This window comes from Amblyomma americanum, chromosome 2 (genome assembly GCF_052857255.1).
Source record: "Amblyomma americanum isolate KBUSLIRL-KWMA chromosome 2, ASM5285725v1, whole genome shotgun sequence".
NCBI classification, from domain to species: domain Eukaryota; kingdom Metazoa; phylum Arthropoda; class Arachnida; order Ixodida; family Ixodidae; genus Amblyomma; species Amblyomma americanum.
Window position 1 is genome coordinate 57908403 of NC_135498.1, and position 21720 is coordinate 57930122.

General features: G+C 46.7%; 1 protein-coding gene across 2 annotated transcripts in view; it reads right to left on the minus strand.

The window, feature by feature from the left end:
- LOC144121304 (uncharacterized) overlaps window positions 1–9315 on the minus strand; it is a 35777-nt gene extending 26462 nt beyond the window's left edge. Inside the window, exons 1-3 of one of the 2 annotated variants that reach the window (XM_077654449.1) lie at window positions 9185–9315; window positions 8943–9027; window positions 6795–6964 (exon numbers count right to left, since the gene is read on the minus strand). In XM_077654449.1, coding sequence (XP_077510575.1) covers window positions 6851–6964; window positions 8943–9027; window positions 9185–9240 — 255 coding nt within the window. In that variant the 5' untranslated portion in view covers window positions 9241–9315 and the 3' untranslated portion in view covers window positions 6795–6850. Of the gene's footprint in view, window positions 1–6794; window positions 6965–8942; window positions 9028–9184 lie in introns of those variants that run through there. The other variant, XM_077654448.1, reaches the window with a different exon arrangement.
- Window positions 9316–21720: the final 12405 nt, after the last annotated feature.

Sequence of the window (21720 nt, forward strand, 5' to 3'; positions counted from 1 at the left end):
GGTAACCATTGAGGGATATAAAGCCGGAACCCGACGCATGGCGTTACAGCGCTTCTAATATTGCCGCAACACTGAAGTCAGTGTTCTGAATAACTGTCCGGCCCGATTACGATGTACAAGAGCTGTAGTACACAAAACATGGTGAGGACGGTTAGTTTTTCTTTGGCTTCGGGCTAGTCTGGTTTGGTTTATTGGGTTTTAACGTCCCAAAGCGATTCAGGCTATGAGGGACGCCGTAGTGAAGGACTCCGAAAATTTTGACCACCTGGGGTTCTTGAACGTGCACTGACATCGCACAGTACATGGGCCTCTAGAATTTCGCCTCCATCGAAATTCGACCGCCGCGGCCGGGATCGAACCCGCGTCTTTCGGGCCAGCAGCCAAGCGCCATAACCACTTAGCCACCGCGGCGACTCTTCGGGCTAGGATAATTTAACAAACAAGCGCAAACAATTGCACATGTATTTGTTTGATAACGACGAAACAGAACCAAGAAACAATCCTACTCATGCTCTGTGCAGCTTGTTGGGAGAGCAGTGGTGGTGGTTTCAATGTACATGCGGGATTACCCTTACTGTGGTCTGTCGGCAATTGCTCCATCTGAGCCCCTTAATTTAAACAATGTGTTTCTACCACTGTCCCGCAAAGCAATTGTTGGCCGCTCAGTTCATGAACGCTGAGGGTACACGATGAGAGAGACAGTGTCCAAGAGAACGTTCAGTCTCCTCAGATTGCACAGGAGTGCCTCACTACGGTAACAAAAAAAAAAAACCTGGAGTGCGCCGCTATTCGTGGTTTCACCAGTTGTTGTTAGATAGGCTAAGGTCTGGACACGAAGTCCTGTATTTATTTATTTATTTACTTATTTACCCAATAATGCGGACCTCTTGCTTGGGTGCAAGCAGGAAGGGCACAAAGATATAACATACAAGGGCAATAAGTCAGTAATAAAAGCATGCACGACAAATAAAACTGAAGAATATCTCTATACAGTAACTAAAATACATCATCAAAGGCATTCAAAAAGTCAACAGCGGATATCACTCTCTCAGGGAGAGCATTGCAGTCAGTAACCGTCCTCGGAAAAAAAAAGAAAGAAAATTTATAACCGTTACATTTCGCGAAATATAGCGCTGAACTAAAGTCGTGCTGATGAGGAGTTCGACGTGTTTCTGAAAATTGTACATGGCATTACGCCGATAAAAGAGCTGGCTCACTGATCCGCCACAAAGATAGGCGACAGCAATTACACAACCAAGACGGCATCTTGCAACTAACTCCCCAAATGACTGTTGGGATTGGCCTTTTGGGCGCTTCCATTGCGTCCGCCCAAAAAATTCTTCTACAAGCATCTGACATCCCTGCATTCGGCGTCCTTGATTGTTTTATTTTTGTACATATTAATTTGGCTTCTAATCACGAGCCTAAATCCAGGAGTTCACTAAGGTGGCACTTTGGGCTAGTTGTAATGCAGCGAATAGATACGGCGCCGGTGAGACACTGTATCACTGCGTCCTGCTTCTGCTGGGATGTACCTCTTCTCTACCTTACAACTCATCAAAAAGAACCACGCGTTTTCATTCCACACAGCGTCCCTATCGAACTGCCTCAACAAGCCCTTCAGCCATCTTGCCTTTTCGGTCCCCTCTTTCTCTTCTAACTGGGCGCCTTTCTCAATATCCTGGTACTGAACATGCGTTCCTCAGGCGCAGCGACGGCTTCACGCCGCATTGATAGTTTTTTTTTTTTTCGCCCACAAAGCCCTACTTGCTCCTTCCTCCTCCTACAGTGTGGAATCCGAACAATGGTTAACCGCCCAACCCGACCCCGCAGCTGTGCGCCCTCCCGTCTGCCTGCGTGCGGCTATGCGAGGCAGGAAAGGGGAAAAGAAAAGAGAAAGAAGGAGTTCAGGGTGAAGCGGCCCGTGGTGGAGTTTGCTGAACTAAACGGCCATGTCCCTAAAAGCTGGGCTTGCATTTAGCTGGGACACCTGGTATATAGGACAATGTCATATAGCACATACCAAGAAAGAGAGAGAGAGGGAAACAGAAGGACGGAAAGGCAGGGAGGTTAAGCAGGCGATGCCCAGCAAAAATATATTTAACATATGGTCAAATATTCACTTCTTTCCTTTCTTCCAAGCTGGCTGTGAATTGTTGCTAACTGCAGCTGACACCTGTAGCGTGCGACTAAAACAGAACAGCAGAAAAAAAACGCATTTGCCTGTTTTGCTAAAAATACAGTAGAGCACATATGCGCTGTCGTTTTTGTTGTAATAAATGTACTTGACGCATGTGGAGCTGAACACAGCTGAGACCAATGCAGGTGTGTTTTGTTGCCACCAACGAGAGCGTGAGATTTATCTGGCCCTTTTGTTCAAGCTTTTCAGAAAGCGTTTTTGTTATTGGAATGGTTAGAGAGGTTTCAAAACAACCTTTTTTTGCCGGAGATGTTGGCATCAGAACTGAATCATGTTCAAATTTATCATCGCTGTTAAGAATAGCATTACAACCCAGAGCTTCTTTAAGCTATCTTTTTAATGCAGACGACAGTCGACAAGGCCCCTGAAACTAACACCGTTATCATCAAATTGGGGATATATATATATATATATATATATATATATATATATATATATATATATATATATATATATATATATATATATATATATATATATATATATATATATATATATATATATATATATATATATATGACGGAGGCCACGGTGGCCGGCTGCAATATAACTAGTAAATGTCTCGCCAGGCTGCTGAGCCCGTTCGCGTAAGCGCTGTTCGGCGCGAAGTTTGCGCACGCCAGGACGGCCAAATACCTCTGTGAAGCTCATCTTGAACGTGGACCATGTGGCGATATCGGCTTCGTGGTTCGGAACCAGAGGTTGGCGACATCAGCCAGGTAAAAGATGACGTTGTTTAGTTTCATGGCGTCGTCCCAGCGCTTGTGCGTGCTGACCCGCTCGTAGGAAGCCAGCCAGTCCTCGACGTCAGAGTCGCCGAGCCCACTGAAGACAGCCGGGATAAATCATCTTTACAGATTGATTTATTCTCTAAATAATGAAAAAGCAGTTAAGAAAGAAGCCGTTCAAACCATATTTGAGGCGTCCTTGCTCCCCTTATTATGCATCAACAGCAGAGAAAAGCCGCAAAACACAACAAATTACTAAGACGCAATTAACTCCGTCACATATGAAACAAAATGCACCACAAAAATGAAAACGCATTCAGTTTAGTCACAGGCTCTGTATGATGATCTCCCATAAATGATGACGATGAAAAAATTTTTGGTCCCAAGGATTTGTGATGCCTGGTGAGGTCGCTGCCCTCAGTACAGGGCACCGTTGGCTTCCCTGATTGCTCTGTCCCCTTTAATCAGCCAGAGCGGTTCCTTCGAGTCCGAGCTTGACAGGGCGGCATATGAGTTGGGGTGGTTCGGCTGGGGATTGGTGGATATGGGCAGGGAGGCTATGGGCGTTCCTAATAGGAGTGACATTCAGTGGGTTGGTATTTTTATAGCCACGTCCGCTGGAATAGGTCGTTGTATTAAAGGTATTTGCGCCTTAAAACTGAAAATGTGTGGGCTTGGAACTGTCCCGTAAAATTTTGGTGCCCTCTTGGGCGAGGGATTTGTTTAGGGGTCGGTGTTTGTCAGCTTCCTTTGTAATACTGCGGGATCTTTGCGTAGGTGTGGTTATCGCTGGGTGACTTGTGCTTATTTGTTGGTAGTTGGTGCGCTCCCTTTTTTGCATTCGTAGTCTGTGGTACTATAATGCCACAGTACCAAGCAATCCAGTGGCGCCATACCGCGGCCGAACTGTTTTAGATGGGACTTGCCATGCCTTGCGCACTCGAGGGGCTAGGGGATTCGTCTTCTTCCTCACTCGAACTCCCTGCTGTCTTGCACTCCCAGCACGTCGAATTAAACCTGGTTTGAGTGCTTCACCAGTTTGTCGGTGACAATATCATGTCCTTCCATGCCCCAGAGGGTAAATGCTCGGGCGGGGGCGTGAACACGCTCGTTGCCCGTAACTCAGGTGCGTCCTGGAGAACAGACAATGCGTATGAGCGGCGTGATGTCGGCCGATGAGAAGCGTAACACGTTCTCCGCAAGGGGAGATATGCTGCCGAACGGGAATGCTCGACAAGACTCCTGGGAGTCCGTTGCCATGGTTCTCGGGTTTGGGTCTTTGGCCGATATTCCCAGTCGGTTGGCGATGATGTGTTGTATGACTATGGATATTACCTATTACCGTTTCTTTGGTAGCTGCGCTCACGACCTTACCTACAATGGATCCCGTATCTATTGGGTCACCATTGCTGTCAACGACGCTCAGTGCCATAGCTTGTCTGGAGGGCTCGTACTGAGCTTTGTCCCCATGAAGTTGTGCATGTATTAGATGCGGTAATATCAGCTGAGGTAAAGACGGCATTAGGGCTTATTGGGGCTTCCACCGCATACGACGACCGAAAAGCTGCTGCAGCTAGGAGGAATCTACAACTCCCTGGTGGATCTGACTCAAGCAGTCACTGTCGGTCAGAACGCTCGCCTTCAGGAAAAGAGGCTATAAAGAGCGCTTCTGCGCAGAAGTGTGTACGATGCCCCATCCGAGCTCTCCGACACGAGCTTACTGGAGAACATAATAGCCCTTACGCTTCGGGCGAATATCAGGGAGGTTCCCATATTGAAAAATATCCTGCACGAAGGCTGATCTATTTTTAATAGGACAGCGGGAACTCGTGTCGCAGAAAATGCAGCGTCGTCGAGTCCAGCTTTCTCGGGCAAAAATTTTGGAGTTTGGGAAGCTTTAAGACATCGCTATGAAAATATTGGAGGTAATGGTGCATTGTTCTGATATGTAGCAAAATATTGTTTTCAAAGTGTTTCCATCGATCGCATCAGTTAGGACTGCCATAGAAAACTAATAGGGAACGATTTGGGCGATAGCAAAAAAAGTGAATAGAAAAGATATGCAAGACTGCTGTCGTGTGATCTGTGGATATAGTGATTGTTATGGTGAAATATTACATTATATGAAAAAATTGCGCTCAAAAATTCTTTTGTGCAGAATTGTTGGGTATGTGACTGTGAGTGAAAAAGATGCGAAAGATCAGGAGAGAAGCAACCTAGGAGGCAGGTGAACCACCTAGGTCACGTGACCCTGCGGCGTCGTCATCACCTGCCCGCCGGATTGTGAGAGAACTGCGCACCGTGGCAGGTGGCAGTTAAATTAATGGTTGGTCGAGTCAGGTTGCTCGGTAAAAGCAACCTCAGTCGCACGAGAGCCACCGGTGGCAGCACCTGCCACCACAAGGGACTGTCGAATCGCTTAGTCGCTGCACCACTGCCCCAGTAGTGTTGATATGTTGCACACGTTCAGAAGCTGACGCCTCTTTCTATTGTCTGGGCACGTGCCAGCTTACCGGGATGCTTCTGTCTTACGCTTGCGATAGTCCCGGACATGAGCTGTGTTCACCTGGTGCCGATGTTTAGCGTAATCAAGAGGCCTAGAAGATTTGTGCTCTGGCTCATGTACGTGGCTATATTTTCCCATTCCCGGTGCTGACTACGGTTGATCATCGTTCCCGCGTCTACCTCAGAAATGGAGCTGCATGCCTCTATTGTGGATGCACACGGTATTTAGAGAGCGCCTTCACGTAGTGTCGTACACATATCTCACGTGTATCACCGGGTCATTAAGTAATCATCAGCCCTGTGCGCATTCTTGAGAAACATGAAATGTGTTCTTATCCTACCATTTTACGCATTTTACGAGCTCCCAGCGCGACCTCCGCTCTGGGCAGCAAACAAGACGAAGCGGCGGAGGGCTCGTGAGGTGCGCTGGGCCTAGTCACGCGACCTTGCTGCCCCCCCCCCCCCCTTCCACCTCTGCGCCGGTGCCCAGGCTGTGAAGGAACCATCTTAGCAGCAGATAAGACAGAGTGGCCACGGACACGTGAGCAGTGCTTGGGCTGACTTGCTGCTCTGCTTACGGACTGCTTATTGATGGCCATTGTGGGTGGGCTCAGTATAACATCTTTCCGGTGTAAGTGTAATGACAATGCCAACAATAAAATACGACGTGCGAACAAACAAAGCTCCCAATTCTTCGATGGAGTGGGGGAAATACCAGATACCGACACCAACAGAATGGGGGCGCCGGTGTAGATGGGATCATAAGCATCATCAGCCTGACTACGCCCAATGCAGGGCAAGGGCCTGTCCCATGTCTCTCCAATTATCCCTCGCCTTTGCCAGCTGTGCCCACCCACTGCCTGGAAACTTTTTAATCTCATCCGCCCACCTAAATTTCCGCCGCCCCCTGCTACGCTTTCCTTCTCTTGGGATACAGTCCGTTACCCTTGAGGGCCAGCGCCCATCTTGCCTTCTCATCGCATGCCCTGCCCAAGCCCATTTCTTCCTCTTAATTTAGACAAGGATTTCATTAACCCGCGCTTGTTCTCTCAACCACCCTGCGCGCTTCCGCAGCGAAACGCTAGATCGGCATGTTGAGATAGATTTGAAATCGGAGGCCGTCCTAGCATCTCCTGCTTTCATCAGCTGGCATTTCGAGTCAGGGTCAAGATGGCAAGGTTATCCCGAGTTTTTAAGCGCAGTTCACTCCAAATTATGAAATTTTTCAGGTTAATATTTGTTTGCTTGAAGTGCAAGGCTGCTGCAGTCAATCTGGCACTTTAAGTCGCTGAATACATTCATGATGATCCCCAAGACGCACCCAGAAGGTCTATATTGGAAGTTAAAGCAGGTCAAGCATATTGTATTCCATTAGAAACCGTTTATTGGTCCACAGAGCGCTGCGTTTTTGCACAGCTTAAATGCCCCAAAAGCATGTGCCCGGTCCAGCCCAAACGCCATGGTAGGCTCCGTCTGGAACGCATACGGCTCCAGCCGGGCAGCCGTAGCTTAGGAATCCGTATCTGACGCACTGTTCGAAAAAGGAGAAAGGAATGAAATGGAAGGTTAGTGTTTTTATGCTGAAAAAAAAATATTTCGCACAGTCCTTGGCTGCAATGTGGCACAGGCAGAGAGCTGGTGACCTATGCAGCAGTGGGCACATTTCATCGCTCATATCTCCTAAGTGGTCAACACTAGCCTCCAGCACTAGGCATGATGCATCGTGAACATAGCGTTTAGTGGCGGACAAAACCAAACGAGCGCTGAGAAGTAAGGTCTCCCGTTGCCCAGAAGGGACGTGCAGTCATAAATGAAGGAAAGTCCATATAACCGACCATGTAAAAAAAAGAAAATCTGCTAACGATAGGTCCTCGTGCTCAGAATATTCGTTGTATTTACCTGTGTAAAAATAAGCTCAGCAAAGAGTAAGCAAAATAAAGGGTAAACTCTTAATGTGTGACGAAAGTACCAATGAAACTGTAGTAATTTCTGAAGTTGAGAATTCTGGTGGATCAGAACCAGATGTAGCTTTGCAGCTGCTACATGCGTTTAAATCATTCCATAAGGTTGAGAAAGTGGGCTGATCAAAAACCTTTTCATGGCAACAAAGAGCCTAACCTAAAAAGGTGCAATTACGATGTGGTCTACAGTGATTTGCATAGCAAAAGGAAGAAGTCATGACGGAGGATATTTCGCCATCTGCAGGTTAATCCACGATACAGTCAACGCCTGAAAATAATCCAGTATCTACTGAAGGCAATTTCTAGCTGCGATATTCAGCGTTTGTGCTCACACGTTTGCTAAATACAATTTTAGCGATCACTCCACGCACTAACAGTCTGCTTCTGCCAGGATTTTTGCATCCCAGCATTTTCTATTGCAATGAGTATTCAACAGGATTTCTTACATGCGGAAAGCAAGTCTGTTAAGCTTCTCGCCTTGGGATATTTAATAAGTTTACCATAAAATTTCCTCGCTATAGAAATTGTTCCTTTTTTTTTGTACAGAAGTTCTTAGCAAAAATGTTTTGAGGCGCTGTCGCTGTCACTAGACCTGCATATGTAGGACAGCAATGCGCTCTATCATGCAGGTTTGTCAGCGAAGTCATCATGAAGTGACGGTGGATACGATAGGGGGATGTCACCGCTAGCCTCGCGGTGCGCAACAGTTCATGAGAGAGGATGCTCATGTGATGCTCCACAATATCTGTGCAACACGAGAAATATAAAAGTAAGTGAAAGGAAGCGCATAAGCTTATAAATGTTATTTCTATAACAGTGCCTATTTTCAGACAGCTCGGGCCGCATTTGTGTTACTTATGTCATAATTGCTTAAAAGTACATGCCTGAAAAAGAAGTGCCGTAGTTGTTGCGAGTTTCCTGAAGAACTTTTCGTACAGCACAGCAACATGAAGAAGTGCGAATTACGGGCCTGCTTGGCTTACCAGGCAAGCAAAACCAGACAAGCAAATTTACCAGTCAAGAAAAATACAAAGCTTGCGCTTTCCACCACCTTCGTAGTACATGGGCGGCCGCAGCCCCTTTTTTCTCTCCAGCTAATTTTGAGAATCATTATGACGAAACTAGAACGCAATGACTACTCAGCATTTCGTATTTGGATAAGAGCCCTCGTGCATTTTGTTGCCTGTTTTTCGACAGTGGCAGCGTGCGCTTAAAGGCCACCTAGAGCTTGAGCTCAAGATCAACAACAAAGCTTACACGGTAAGCCTTAACTACGATATACTACAGCAGAAATCTACAATCGCCGATAAGAGCACAAGGGCAGGGATGAGAAGGCCGAGAGATTTGGTCGGGTACAGTTCACGACTACAGAGCTGCCCGGCAGTGACACAAATAGATGTATCGGTAAAACATGCATTTAACACTCGAACGTACCGTACCGACATTGCATCTAAGCTGCAGCCACTGCCTGCACTGATCCGTGTTCAGTTAATTCGAAAAAAAGACTATTTTATTTTAAAAAAAAAACAGATTACAAGGGCGACTCACAGTGCCACAAGGATATGGTCCGTTGAATGCGACGGCTCCAATTTCGGCCGCATGGAAAAAATATTCTGCGGATGATTTCCCAATACTGCAACAATATTACACAGCTGGTAAAAAATGTAATGCTTATAATTTTGCTCAGTAATGCCAAGAAGAGGTTTTCACGACAACACATTCAATTCTCATTTCTCTTTTCCAACTACAGATTAGGTTCATTTTTAAATATATTCTAACGTTATACTCACATCGCTACGACAGCGGCGAGAAGAAGAGTGAAGGACAGCAGCTTCCCCTGAGTCATGGTTGGATGATATCAAGAAGGCCCTCTGAAACGAAGATCTCTTGTGGGCATAATCTGCGCACTTGAATTTATACTACTCTACTGACCTCCTTCGTAGTAGGGAGCTTTACTGTCTGACTCAACAAAATGCCAAAATTTTCGCCATTTTCAGTGCCTCTTCTTGGACCTCTTACAACAGTAAGGCCTTGAAAAGAAGAACATTATTGTTTGAAAAGGAGCACTACCCCCCTGTTTCAAAGCATGGGTTGCGGGGAACAAAGCATTGAACTGCGGGGCTTACAGAAATAAAATCTTAAATGAACAAGAACAAAGCAGAAATGATTTAAGAATGGCTCGACCAACGAAGAGCCATTTGTTATGTCCACGTGATAAGCAGGGAGTCAGTGACCTTTTAAACAATTACATCACGCGTGTTACCGATTTCAAATATTCGCACAGCTATACTTCGCTCTTGTAGCCACTAACTGTCGTTAATGCAAAAGAGAACGCGTTGAAATGCACTGAGATGGATACGGTTACCTTTTATTGCTTCCTTTCTATGAGACTTGGGAACAGCTTGGCTTTGGTGACTTAACGGAAAAAATCTGAGGGTATAATTTTTTGAAAACAGTGCCGTGGTGCTAAGATAAAAAACCGGCAAAATCTTCTTTAAGTAGTATCGCATTGATACCTTTCTAGCGAAACCCGATTAAGAAAATAAACACAGTTTATATATGCTTACGAGTAAATACCTGTTCTGAAACTAAATTTCGTTAGCTGCTTTTCTTCAGAAGCAGGGGAATATGACGCTGGTCAGCATAGATAGAGTAACTTTAGTATAGGTAACATGCTTAGAGTTCTTTTCTTGCGCACACAAAGAGGACACAGTAAGGATGAGGAAGACCGTACGTGGCTTAACTTGCGACTATTTTGCAACTTGCAATTATTTTGCAAATTGCAACTATTGCAAGATAGTTGAAAACTTGCCAGATAGTTGCAAATTGATCGCCGTCCTTACTGTGTCGTCTTTGTGTGCGCAAAAAAGAATTCTAAGATTGGACCAATTAGCCCCGCAACGCATATTACTGGCTTATATGCTGCATTCTACTTCGTGCTGAAGTAGGCTTGCTGCTAAAGTGATTAAAAGCCGTCTTGGTGGCGCAGTGGTTATGGTGCTCGGCTACTGACCTGAAACACACGGGTTCGATCCTGGCCACTGCGGTCGCATTTCGATGGAGGCGAAATTCTATAGAGGCCCGTGTACTGTGCAATATCAGTGCACGTTAAAGAGCTGCAGGTGGTCGAAGTTTCCGCAGTCTTTCACTAGTGCCTCCGTTACAGTCTGTGTCGCTTTGGGACTTTAAAACCCCCATAAACCATAAAGTGATTAGGACTTCGGCTGTAAGTGTATAGCAATGAACAGGAATTTTGTTGCTAACAAACAGATAAATAAAAGATGAGGAATGAACCATAACTTGTGTTCAGAAGGTGATTTGAGTAGATCACGACTGCAAGATGAAGCCAACTCGTTTTTTAATTTTATATCCGGCACGGCTTACTCAACACAGTTTGTCAGTTTCTACGTTGCTCAGGCATACAAATTTTATTTATTACAGAATATAGTGAAGGCATCAATTAAGCTCTGATTAATCTCTATGTTAGAAAGCTGCTGGACAGTGCGATGTCAGTGTACGTTAAAGAGCCCCATTTGGTCGAAATTTCCGGAGCCCTTCACTACGGCATCCCTCATAGCCAGAGTCGCTTTCGGACGTTTAACTCCCATAAACCAAACCAAACAAGAACGCCGGCATCTAGCGTTGCCTAGTTGGTGTGCCAGCTATTCTAACACGAGATCAACACATTTTGTCGCAGGATCCTTCAGCCTTACCGAAAGCAAGAAACCCCTAAAGACTCCCCCCCCCCCCCCCCCCCTCTAAAAAAACACGTTAGGAAGCAATTTCAGGCTTCTTTAGGGATCGATGAATAAACGATAACGTTAACCTCCCCCCTTTTGCAGTCGCGCCCGAGCCGCAAGTACTAGCTATTGTCTCACGCACTGACTCCTCATCCGCGCCTACATGCCATATTGTTGTCGCCTCCGCTGCAAATAGAACAGGAGATGGCCTGATGGTAGTCCTATTTGGTACCACCAACAACTCAGAGCATCCTCTCGCAGCACCCTTCAGAAACACGTGTTCAAAACCATCCTTTTTGTTAATAGCATGGCACTCAAAGTTTCAATACATCTATTTTACCGCGACAGTGGTTAGACGCGGAAAGCGCAACATCTCTGTCGTGGCAAAGTTCGCATCATGCTCAGCTGGTAGAGAAGGCCTGCACAAAATATGGCGGCCTGCACTGGCCCGTTTTTCACAGGATGGTGCCGGTAGGCTCGCATCAGCGTATGCTGGCGAGCTCACTCGATTCTTCTCATTCCACGCTTCTAAAGCTACCATCTCAGAGTAGTTGCGTAGCGTTTGATAGAGCAGGGCGTGGTGGGGCCTTGCGTGTGGAATAAACTAAAAGCTTGCTTGTGAGGAAAGCCATGAGGCTTTTCATGAGAGACGGGCCTCAAAACCAGTTTTCAATTTTCAATGGATAATAAAAAAGCACAAAAAGCAAGAGAGGAACTGTTAACATAGGGGTGGGCTCAGTACCGATTTCGACCAACTATTTCTCTTTACTATGCGCTCAGATCGCGGAGCACGTGAGCAGCTTTGGTGTTTCGATACCACCACAGTATGGCTGCCGCAGCCGAAAAACAGGGCAACGAGCTGCAGCCTTCACCGCGGGGAGCAGATGAGCCATGGTACAGCTAATATGTCACGTCACTTCATTTGCTTCCCTGACCTGGAGGGCGGCCTTTGACATCGCTTTATCGGACATGGGAATTGCACCCTCGTAAACTTTTGGTTAATAAAGTTTATTATTTTTCTCCCAAAACCGAAAATGAAGTGCGGAAGTCTTTCCTGGTACATTCTTCTTAGCTCACATGGCTTATGCAGAATATCTCGTATGTGGAAGGCATTGTAGCCTGACTAATGTTCAGTACCGCCTTTTCCTGTTTTCCCTGAATCGAATAATAATGCATCTCTACGTCGGCTCGCAGGGTGTATTATACGTTGAAAATAACGTGCAATCGGCGTATTATAGCGCACCACAGGGCAAGGAGAGAGAACAAGAAATGCTTCACACAGTGCTTGTTCTTGTTCTCCGTCCTTGCCCTGTAATGCGCTATAACTCGGAAATACGAACGAACAAGCCAAAGTTCTTACCTTACTGAAGAAATGTACATCTACTCTAGTAAGTGTGCGCTGTACAAAATCTCTCTATTGATGATGCCGTTTCTCGTTCCATGTTCAAATGCCAAACGCATCAGTTTAGGACTAAGCTTAATAATATTGCTGAAACGTAGGATTGCAGAGCTCCAATTGTGACGTGACTGCTTATACTGCAGTGTAATGGGGACATGCTGCTCGAAGCTGGTTGGAATAGTGAGATTCTGCGCCAGCTACAAGCAGGTGTTAGTCGTAAGATGGTTCAGCGGGCGCACCAAACAGCTATAGGGCCAAACTGCTGCAAAACGCTTTCGTTTTCCCCATTGGCAGTTATCATCAGGAGGTCATATTCTCTAAATAAATTGCATAAAAAGTTTTTGCTGCTTTAGAACTGTAATTCTCGTTCGGCGAAAATGTCGTGTGATTGCGTCTGTGTCAAGCCTTCAACTCTTGCAAGCACCCTCCGTTGGACGCCTGGAGGTGCACCCTCCGTTAAAAATGCATATCCCGCTTACGATCCTCACACTCCATCGACCCCCCCCCCCTCTCTCTCAAAAGGCTCCATTGAACCATTCAGCACAACCTTCCGCCCTTCAAAAATGTCCACCTAGCACAAGTGCGAGCTGCACCGGAATGAAAAAAGGACAGCGGAATCAAGTTCAGAGGCGCAATGGGGAGGGCGATGAGTGTAAAAGCGAAATGTATTAGCGGTGATAAAATTTGCCAGGACGCGTGGAAAGCAATCTTGGAGCATAATTTCAAAATTTGCCATTTCATTTTAGTACCACACACAAGAGCACATGAGTCCAACCTTCATCTGGTTTAGTATGACTGTGACCAGCAGCTAAAGAAATATTTTACCATCTTTTTTTGCTGAGGCTTTTGTCCCCAACAGTTAGATCAATACTGTTTACTCAGGTTTGTCGCTAACGGTGTTTAATCGCCTCTGCTTTTTTTTTTTTCTTAAGAAACAATCCTTACGTCTTACGCTATCTGGCTCGACATGCTACCCTCACTCCGAGAATGGCGTTAAAATATACATGAGGAGCTTTTGCTGGTGGCCTTCACATCGCACAAGATAGAAAGCGCATTTAGAGGTAAGAATTTCATTCTCCATGTCCGCGCTGTGAGGGAGCCACTTGGCGTGCTATTTCTCAGTTTATGACATCCGCCCAAATATTAACGTTTAAAAATTCTGGTGGAAAATCATCGTCTGACTAGTACTTATCAGCCTTCAAAAGAAGATGAGTAAAAAATACAGATGTTATGGAACTACGATGATGTATATAGCGGCTATTTCGCCTTGATTCCGAAATAGAAAAGGAAGGAAGCGCGACAAAATTCTTGCTGTTATGATTAATTAGGTTTCAATCTACTATACTAAAAAGATGTGCAGAAGTATAAGTGAAAACAGAATCATTCAGAACCTCATGAATCAGTTATTCCTATGCCAACCGCTCATCAATAACCACGCCACAAATAGATTGTTAGGCAAACGCGAAAATAAAGCCTACTACAAATTAGACTCCTTAATTCCGATCATTTGACACTATAAAGCATTTTCTGAAGGCTTGTATATGGAATTGACAAAAACTGAGCTAACCGAGTTTTACGCAAGGATTGCTGCTGGCGATCTTCAGACAGGTCATTGAATGATTTTCTGACGTGATGTCTGGTTAAATAATAAAGCATTTTTATCAGCTTTGGTCTGATATCACTACCACGTATGAACTTTCAATTTATATAATATGTTAAAGCTCTCACAGTACACATTTGCAGGTTCCACCTTTCTAAAATTTATTAGAAGAGAGTGGGAAAAAGTGCGGCATGTTGTTACTTTAGAACCCTGAACAAGCCTGGCTGTAGATGTGCCTAGTGTGTAGTGGGTGACAGGAGAAACGAGTTTTCGGTTTCGTCTGGAGTTGTGCTTGGAATCCGGATAGACGCACAAACTTTGTCAAAGGCTCGCAGAAATGCGGATAGGCTCATAGGTGGAGCAAAATGATGCACTGAATGAATCAAAATGAAACACCCTCGCAAAATCAACGCATTACGCAGTTTTCTGATCACTGCGTGCGAAGTTAGCTTCATCTGACAAATGGGACGTTCTAATGTTTTAATTTCATTAAATTTAACTGCCTCTTCTTTCCGTTGGCCTCTTCACATTTAATGAGCCTGACATCTGGGCGGCAACAAATAATTTGACAGTATTTGGTTCATGACACCAAAGAATATTGCTACGCTGGGCTAGTGACGGCTGACGGCTGCTGCCTCTGAGCTCCGGCGCACGTACTCAATCATCTCGAGGTCCTCGTTCGACCCAGTGGCGTTCGTCCTGTTCATCGCTGCCCCGACGGCTCTGCTCTGCTGGGAACGATCGGCTAAGTTTCGGGTGGCTGATTGTGGCATTTTCTCTCTGCGTCTTTGCGCGGTAAGGCAGTAAGCCCGGGCTATGTCCACCCAGTCTCCCGGCCAGGGGAGTTCCTTCTGGTCAGCATCTCTGTCCACTGATCTCCTACCGTTGGAAGCGTTTTTGCGCAGTGGTGTCGGCAGTATCCCTGTCGCGCTGGTGCCTAAGGATGGTGGTGCTATCAAGATGAACAACCCTGGTGCTGTTCGGGCTGCTCTCCAGTCGGCGACTTCTCATTGTGAGTCAATCTCAGAAGTTCGCCAGTTTGGACGCGGTGGGATTCTGTGCATATCGCCAGACCTCGCCTGTGTAAGAGATTTACTAAACTCCTCATCCTTTGCCTCCCTTCGGGTAAGTTCCTTCATCCCTTCACATCTGGCGTGCACGAAAGGTATTGTACGAGGCGTAGACTCTTCCCTGTCTCCGGCAGAGATTCTTGAGCTTCTGTCGGCTGCAGGTGTTGTTGCTGTGCACCGCTGTAGCCGGGATGTAAACAGCTTGCGGATGCCCACTGAATCAGTGATTGCTACCTTTGCCGGCACTTCCTGCCCCTCTGAAATCAAGGCATGGCCTCTAATTTTTCGGGTAGACCCATTATCATCTCGGCCTCTGCAGTATAACAACTGCTGGCGCTATGGACATAGCGCTGGCGGTTGCAAATCGAACTTGAGGTGTTGCAATTGTGGGGATGGTCATTCATCGAGCACCTGCACTGGAAAGAATGAGAAGTGTTGCCTTTGCGGTGGTGCTCACTCTGCAAACTACTCAAATTGTCCCTCTCGAGCTCAGGAAATTCAAATTCTGGAAATAATTGACAGGAAACGCTGTTCGCGCCGTGACGCTATTTCAGAAGTCAAAGAACGTGCCCACGGTTATGCCGGTGTGATCGCTCGGCAAGGTGTCATGTTAGACTCAACGCTGTCCCAGGCAATTGCGGCTGCTGTGGAGGCTTCGATGTCTAAAATGGTAGAAAAGATTGTCGCAAGTGTGTCGAAGTGCCTTACAAATGTTCTAGCGACTCAGATTACACATGCCGTGCAGGATAGTTTGGCACCTCTTTCGACAGCAATTCCCTCTCCTCTTATCCGGTCTCCAATTACCGTAGCATCACAACCCCAGGAACAAACTTCTGTCCCTTCCGCTCTACCTACCTCGGGTACTTCGAGGGATGTTGATATAATGTATGATTCCGAGATGGTGGAGCCTGATGCGCGGCTTCTTAAGCGCAGTGGTCCCCCATGTCTCATTCGTTGTCTTCTCTGGGCACCCAGCCCAAATCAAAGAAGAAACAGCTTGGCACTAAACCCAAAGATACCATTTTGGAGCAGGCAGTTGCTGCTGCTAGACTTTCGCAACCATAGCGTCGTTGCGAGTTCTGCAGTGCAACTGTCGCTCTATTCTTTCCGCTTCCACAGATTTACACTGCCTTTCTACTCAGCTTAATCCGGATGTCATAATTCTGCAAGAAACGTGGCTTTCAACCGACAAACATTTTCATATAAAAAATTACCGTTCATTTCGCCTAGACCGCCAGTCAAGAAGCGGGGGTTTACTAACTTTCGTCTCTTCAAAATTTTGCCACAGGGCTGTGGTATCTTTTCAACAAATGTCTATTGACTGTGAGATTTTGGCAATAGACTTTGTACTTCCTGGGTGCTCTCCATTTTCAATAGCAAATTGTTATTTCCCCAATGAAGTCCAGGATGTTAGACCTCTGGACTTTTTACTCGTAAACTGTAAAAACCCAGTTCTCGTGGCTGGGGACTTCAATTCTCACCATGTGTCTTGGGGTTTTAGGACTAATACATGCGGCAAGCGCCTTTGGGACTGGGTTTCTGATCACAACCTGATGTGCTTAAATTCAGGCTCGGCCACTTATCTTCGCTCACACACTCAATCTGTTTTAGATCTCACGTTCATTAGTCCTGGAATTGGCGTAACGAATTGGTCGACAGTTGATAGCGGCACCTCAAGTGATCATATACCTATTCATTTTGATATCATATGTCGTGTTACTGCAGCGTCTTCTCAGTTGCGGTCACATGTAAATTATGACAGATTTCAGACGGCGTTGCGCTCTGCCCTTGCTCCAATGTCTAACTTCGCCGAGGTCCACCAGTCAGCAAGCATATGTCTGGCTATTGAGGAAAGCCGTAAAAATTCGGAGTTCCTGGTGAGGTCAACAAAAGGGAATTCTTCTAACTGGTGGAATGCGGACTGTACAAGAGATTACAGGCGGAGGAAGGCAGCATGGAAAAAGCTTCTTCATAACCAATGTCCGAATAACTGGAGTGATTATAAATTTATTGCAGCGACCTTTAAACGCACAGTTTCTCGCGCAAAGAAAAAATATGACTCCGAACACTTCGATTATCTTTCAAAGGCGGGCAACCGACGTGCACTATTCAGTTTTCTACGGTCTAGGAAACAGCTCATGTCCTCTCATAATTTTCAGTCATTAGTTATGTCACCTGTAGAAGCTATCCAGGCGGTTGAATTAATAGCCACAGGCCTGCAAAAGCGGTTCTCGTCTTTACTACCTTTGCGACCATTGTTGTTTGCACCAGTCGTGCCAAATGATAATGCCTCACAAGTAAATCTATCAGAGCTTTCACAAGTTGTCCAGAGATTGCCAGCTGCTGCTCCTGGTCCTGATGCTGTTACCACAAAGATGCTCAAGATTCTATTTGAACAGTCTCCCAACTCCTTATTGCACCTAATAAACTACTCTCTCAAACACGCTTGGATACCTTCTGAGTGGAAGCTGTCCAAGGTGATCCCTTTACTTAAAAATCAGGTTGGAGGCTATGAATTGGATAATATTAGGCCAATTTCTTTAACATTAAACATGGTAAAGTTGATAGAAAGGGTGTTACTAATTCGGGTGTCAGCCATTCTGGACCGCAAAAGTATACTCAGCCCGTGCCAACTCGGTTTCCGGCCACGGTGTTCGATATGGAATGTACATGTTGATCTTGAGAGCAGAATTTTCCTTCCTCGTCGTCAACGCCTGGTCGCGGCTTTGGTTACGTTAGATGTCGCCAAAGCTTACGACAGTGTACAACACTCCATCCTGCTACATAGGCTACAGTCTCTTCAATTTCCAGATTATATAGTTGCATGGATATCTGCATTTCTTCATAACAGAGAATTCTTTTGCGTTCATAATGGTGTTCATTCAGAGAGGTATAGACAAACGCGAGGTGTACCGCAAGGAGCTGTTCTTTCTCCTGTGCTCTTTAATATTCTGTTAAGCTCAATTCCTCTCCACCGCCATGTACGCACTGATGTCTATACGGACGACATTGCGTTTTTTGCTGCTGCGCCGGATATACATTCTCTGTATGGTCTGTTGCAGTCATATTCGAATACACTTGAGCACTGGTTGAGCGCATTACACCTGAAGTTAAATGTTGGCAAGTGCGCCACTCTTGTTTTCCCTCTATTCACTTCTGTAGTGGTCTCTCTCACTTGCCAGTTAAAAATAATATCGCAGGTTCAATCCCTAAAATACCTAGGGGTCATTTATGACAACAAACTCACCTGGCGACCTCACATTGACCATGTCGCGGCGAAAGGGGCTCGTGCCGTGGGTATGTTACGGAGATTATGTCGTCACCGGTACGGCATGCGCAGAGATGCGCTATTAATGATCTACATAATGTATGTCAGGCCAATTTTAGAATTTGGATCAGTGTTGTTTTCAGGCTCGGCTACATATAAACTTCGCCCTCTCGTCCTTTTAGAGAGGGAAGCACTTCGGATGTGCCTCGGCCTTCCAAAATTTGTGGCTATCAATGTGCTGTACCTTGAAGCCCGCATTCCGTCTCTCTTATCACGACTTCAATTTTTAACTGTGCAAACTTACCTCAGGATCTATGAATCCCATTTCCACCGTTCCCAAAGCATTTTCTGTTCTCAGCCGACCTCCTTTTTTGGTGTCCCTTGGTCTCGTTTCAATTCCCCTCAGGTAGTGTTTGTGCAAAGATTACTTACGCCTTTAGATGTAAACATTTATGATATCCTTCCTGCGCTTCGCAATGGGCCCGCTATCCACATTGTTTTCGACGACATATTCCCAAAAAATGCAAAACTTTTGCCACCGAGTATTCTAAATGGTCCTTTAGAAGATCATCTGAGGACCCTACCTACAGATATAGCAATAGCCACTGATGCATCGCAATGGAATGAAAAAGCAGGTGTGGGAATACTTTGCTCGCATTTAGACTGGTCCTTTTCTCTGCGCCTTCCAGATTTCACCCCTATTTTTCAAGCAGAGTTTCTAGCAGTTGTACTTGCTCTACGCAAGCTAGACCCCTCTAATACAGCAGTTGCAGTAATTACTGATTCTTTATCTTTGTGTTCGTCCCTCGCTGCACAGGTTGACGGTCCCATTTTATCAACTTTCTTATCTCTACTTCCTCCGCATTTGAGCCTTGTTCATTTAGTATGGGTTCCCGGCCACAGCAGTGTGACAGTAAATGAGATTGCTGATAATCTCGCAAAGGCTTCCCTCAGCGGCCCCGTGTTTCCAATCATCCCGACTACAGGCTATATTACAGCATCTAGATTTCGGCGACGTGCGTTTTTAAGCACGCAAGACACATCACTTTTAACATCGGCGGATTATGAGCACCTTAGATATTATTGGAACAGGAAAATTTGTTGCCATCGGCAGCTTGAGGTATCACTGACGAGGCTGCGCTGCCGCATCCCCCTCTACATTTCTATTTACACAAGTCGGTTTTGGCGCTCTCTCCCCTTTGTGCATTTTGCCGTGAGCCTGAATCTATAGAACATTTTGGCTGTATTGTCGCCGATTCAACTCTGTGAGAAAACGGTTGCTGGAGGAGCCCTTGCAGCATCTTGGCATTAGTTTGAGCAGCCCGCTCTTGCTATCATTTGGCGCCACCACATTTGGGTTCAGCCACAGATCTGTTTGTACCGCTGTTCTAAATTTCCTGATAGAATCTCACCGACTGCCTTGCTAAGTGTTCCAACCTTTTCTTTTCTATCAATTATTACATTTTGACTAAATCATTAATATTTAATCCCTCTTTTTATTATTATTCTTAAAATTTTAAAAATCAAAGCACTCATCCCTTTTCTGTTCATGACGAAAAATTCACCGGTGTTGCGCTCCCACGTGATTTTCCTTTTTGTTAACTGCGTTCAGGTGAATAGCCACCAGATTCTTGGCCGATCCCCCAGTGTGGGTATGTGCCATCTTTTGATAGGCTAACAACAACAACAACAAGACGACGCTGAGGCGCGCGCTTGTGCGCTGAGAGTCTATTCCAAGCCATCGGTTCCTTGCGTAGCAGGTTACCTGTGCTCTTTCTACTGCTGCTTCTAGCCGCCACGTATCATTTGGTGGAGGTTGCTCAATTCGATCCCCTACCTCAAGCTGGCTCTCCGTCGTGGCCGCCGTCTCGCCAACATGTCTACCGAGTCCGAGCCATCTCCCTCTCCGTCAACACCGCCAGCGGTCGTCGTCGCCCACCACCGCGAACCGGGCACTTTCTGCGGCACAGACGACGTTGATGTGGACGACTGGCTTGCCCTTTACGAACGCGTCAGCACGCACAACAGGTGGGATCCAACGCTGATGCTCGCTAATGTGATATTTTACCTGACCGGCACCGCGAGAGTGTGGTTCGAAACCCACGAAGATGACTTGACCTCATGGGACATATGTAAGCAGAAGCTCCGTGACCTCTTCGGAAAACCCATCGGCCGCCAACTCGCCGCCAAGAAGGCACTCGCGTCCCGCGCCCAAACTTCCTCCGAGCCATACATAGCCTACATACAAGACGTCCTCGCCTTGTGCCGTAAAGTTGATAAAGACATGTCTGAAGCAGATCGAGTTGGCCACATACTGAAAGGCATTGCCGACGATGCCTTTAATCTGCTTCTATGCAAATACTGTTCCACGGTCGCTTCTGTTCTTGAGGTGTGCCGCCGTTTCGAGCAAGCCAAACACCGGCGCATTTCTCACCGTTTTGACCGGCTGCCGAACACTGCTGCTAGCTCCTCCTGTGAAGATCTGCCAACATTGCGGCAGCCTTCCGACCCGGCTAACTTAACCCGTATCGTGCACCGTGAACTGGAGGCGATGACGCCCGCTGTTTCTTCCTTGCCACTACCGGACAACACCTTGGCCCTCATCCAAGCCGTCGTTCGCCAGGAGGTTGCGAACTTGGCCGTCCCTTCTCCTCGCGTCGTGGACAACGCTCATGCCAGCCCGGACCCTCCGGTGATCGCAGCTGCCACTTTCAGTCGCAGCTTCTCGCCTCGCTACCGATATCGCAATCCTGCCGAATGGCGTACCTCTGATGACAGGCCGATCTGTTTTACCTGCTCTCGCGTCGGACACATCTCCCGTCACTGCCGCAGCCTTTGGTCCCCGCCACCTCACCCCTACTCCTTCGTCGACCGCCGCAACGACTACGGCCCGCACCGCTTCACACCACGACCCGATCCGCTCCCTGACGAGCCGGCTCCGCACGCTCGTGGGTCCAGCCGCTCACCTTCCCCATTAGGCCGCCACTCCCGTTCTCCTCCCACACGCCGCAGCCCTTTTCCTTCGACCTCCCGCCATTTCTCGGAAAACTAGCCGACGCAGCCCCCGGAGGTGACGCTGCATCATTGACCCGGCCTGAAAATCCTCTCTTGACCCCCGCTGCCCAACGTAATCTCTTGAATGTTCTCGTGGATGGTGTCCCGGTCCTTGCCCTCATTGATACTGGCGCCCAAGTGTCTGTCCTGGGCTCTTCTTTCTGCGCCGTCTGAAGAAAGTTTTAACGCCTGCCG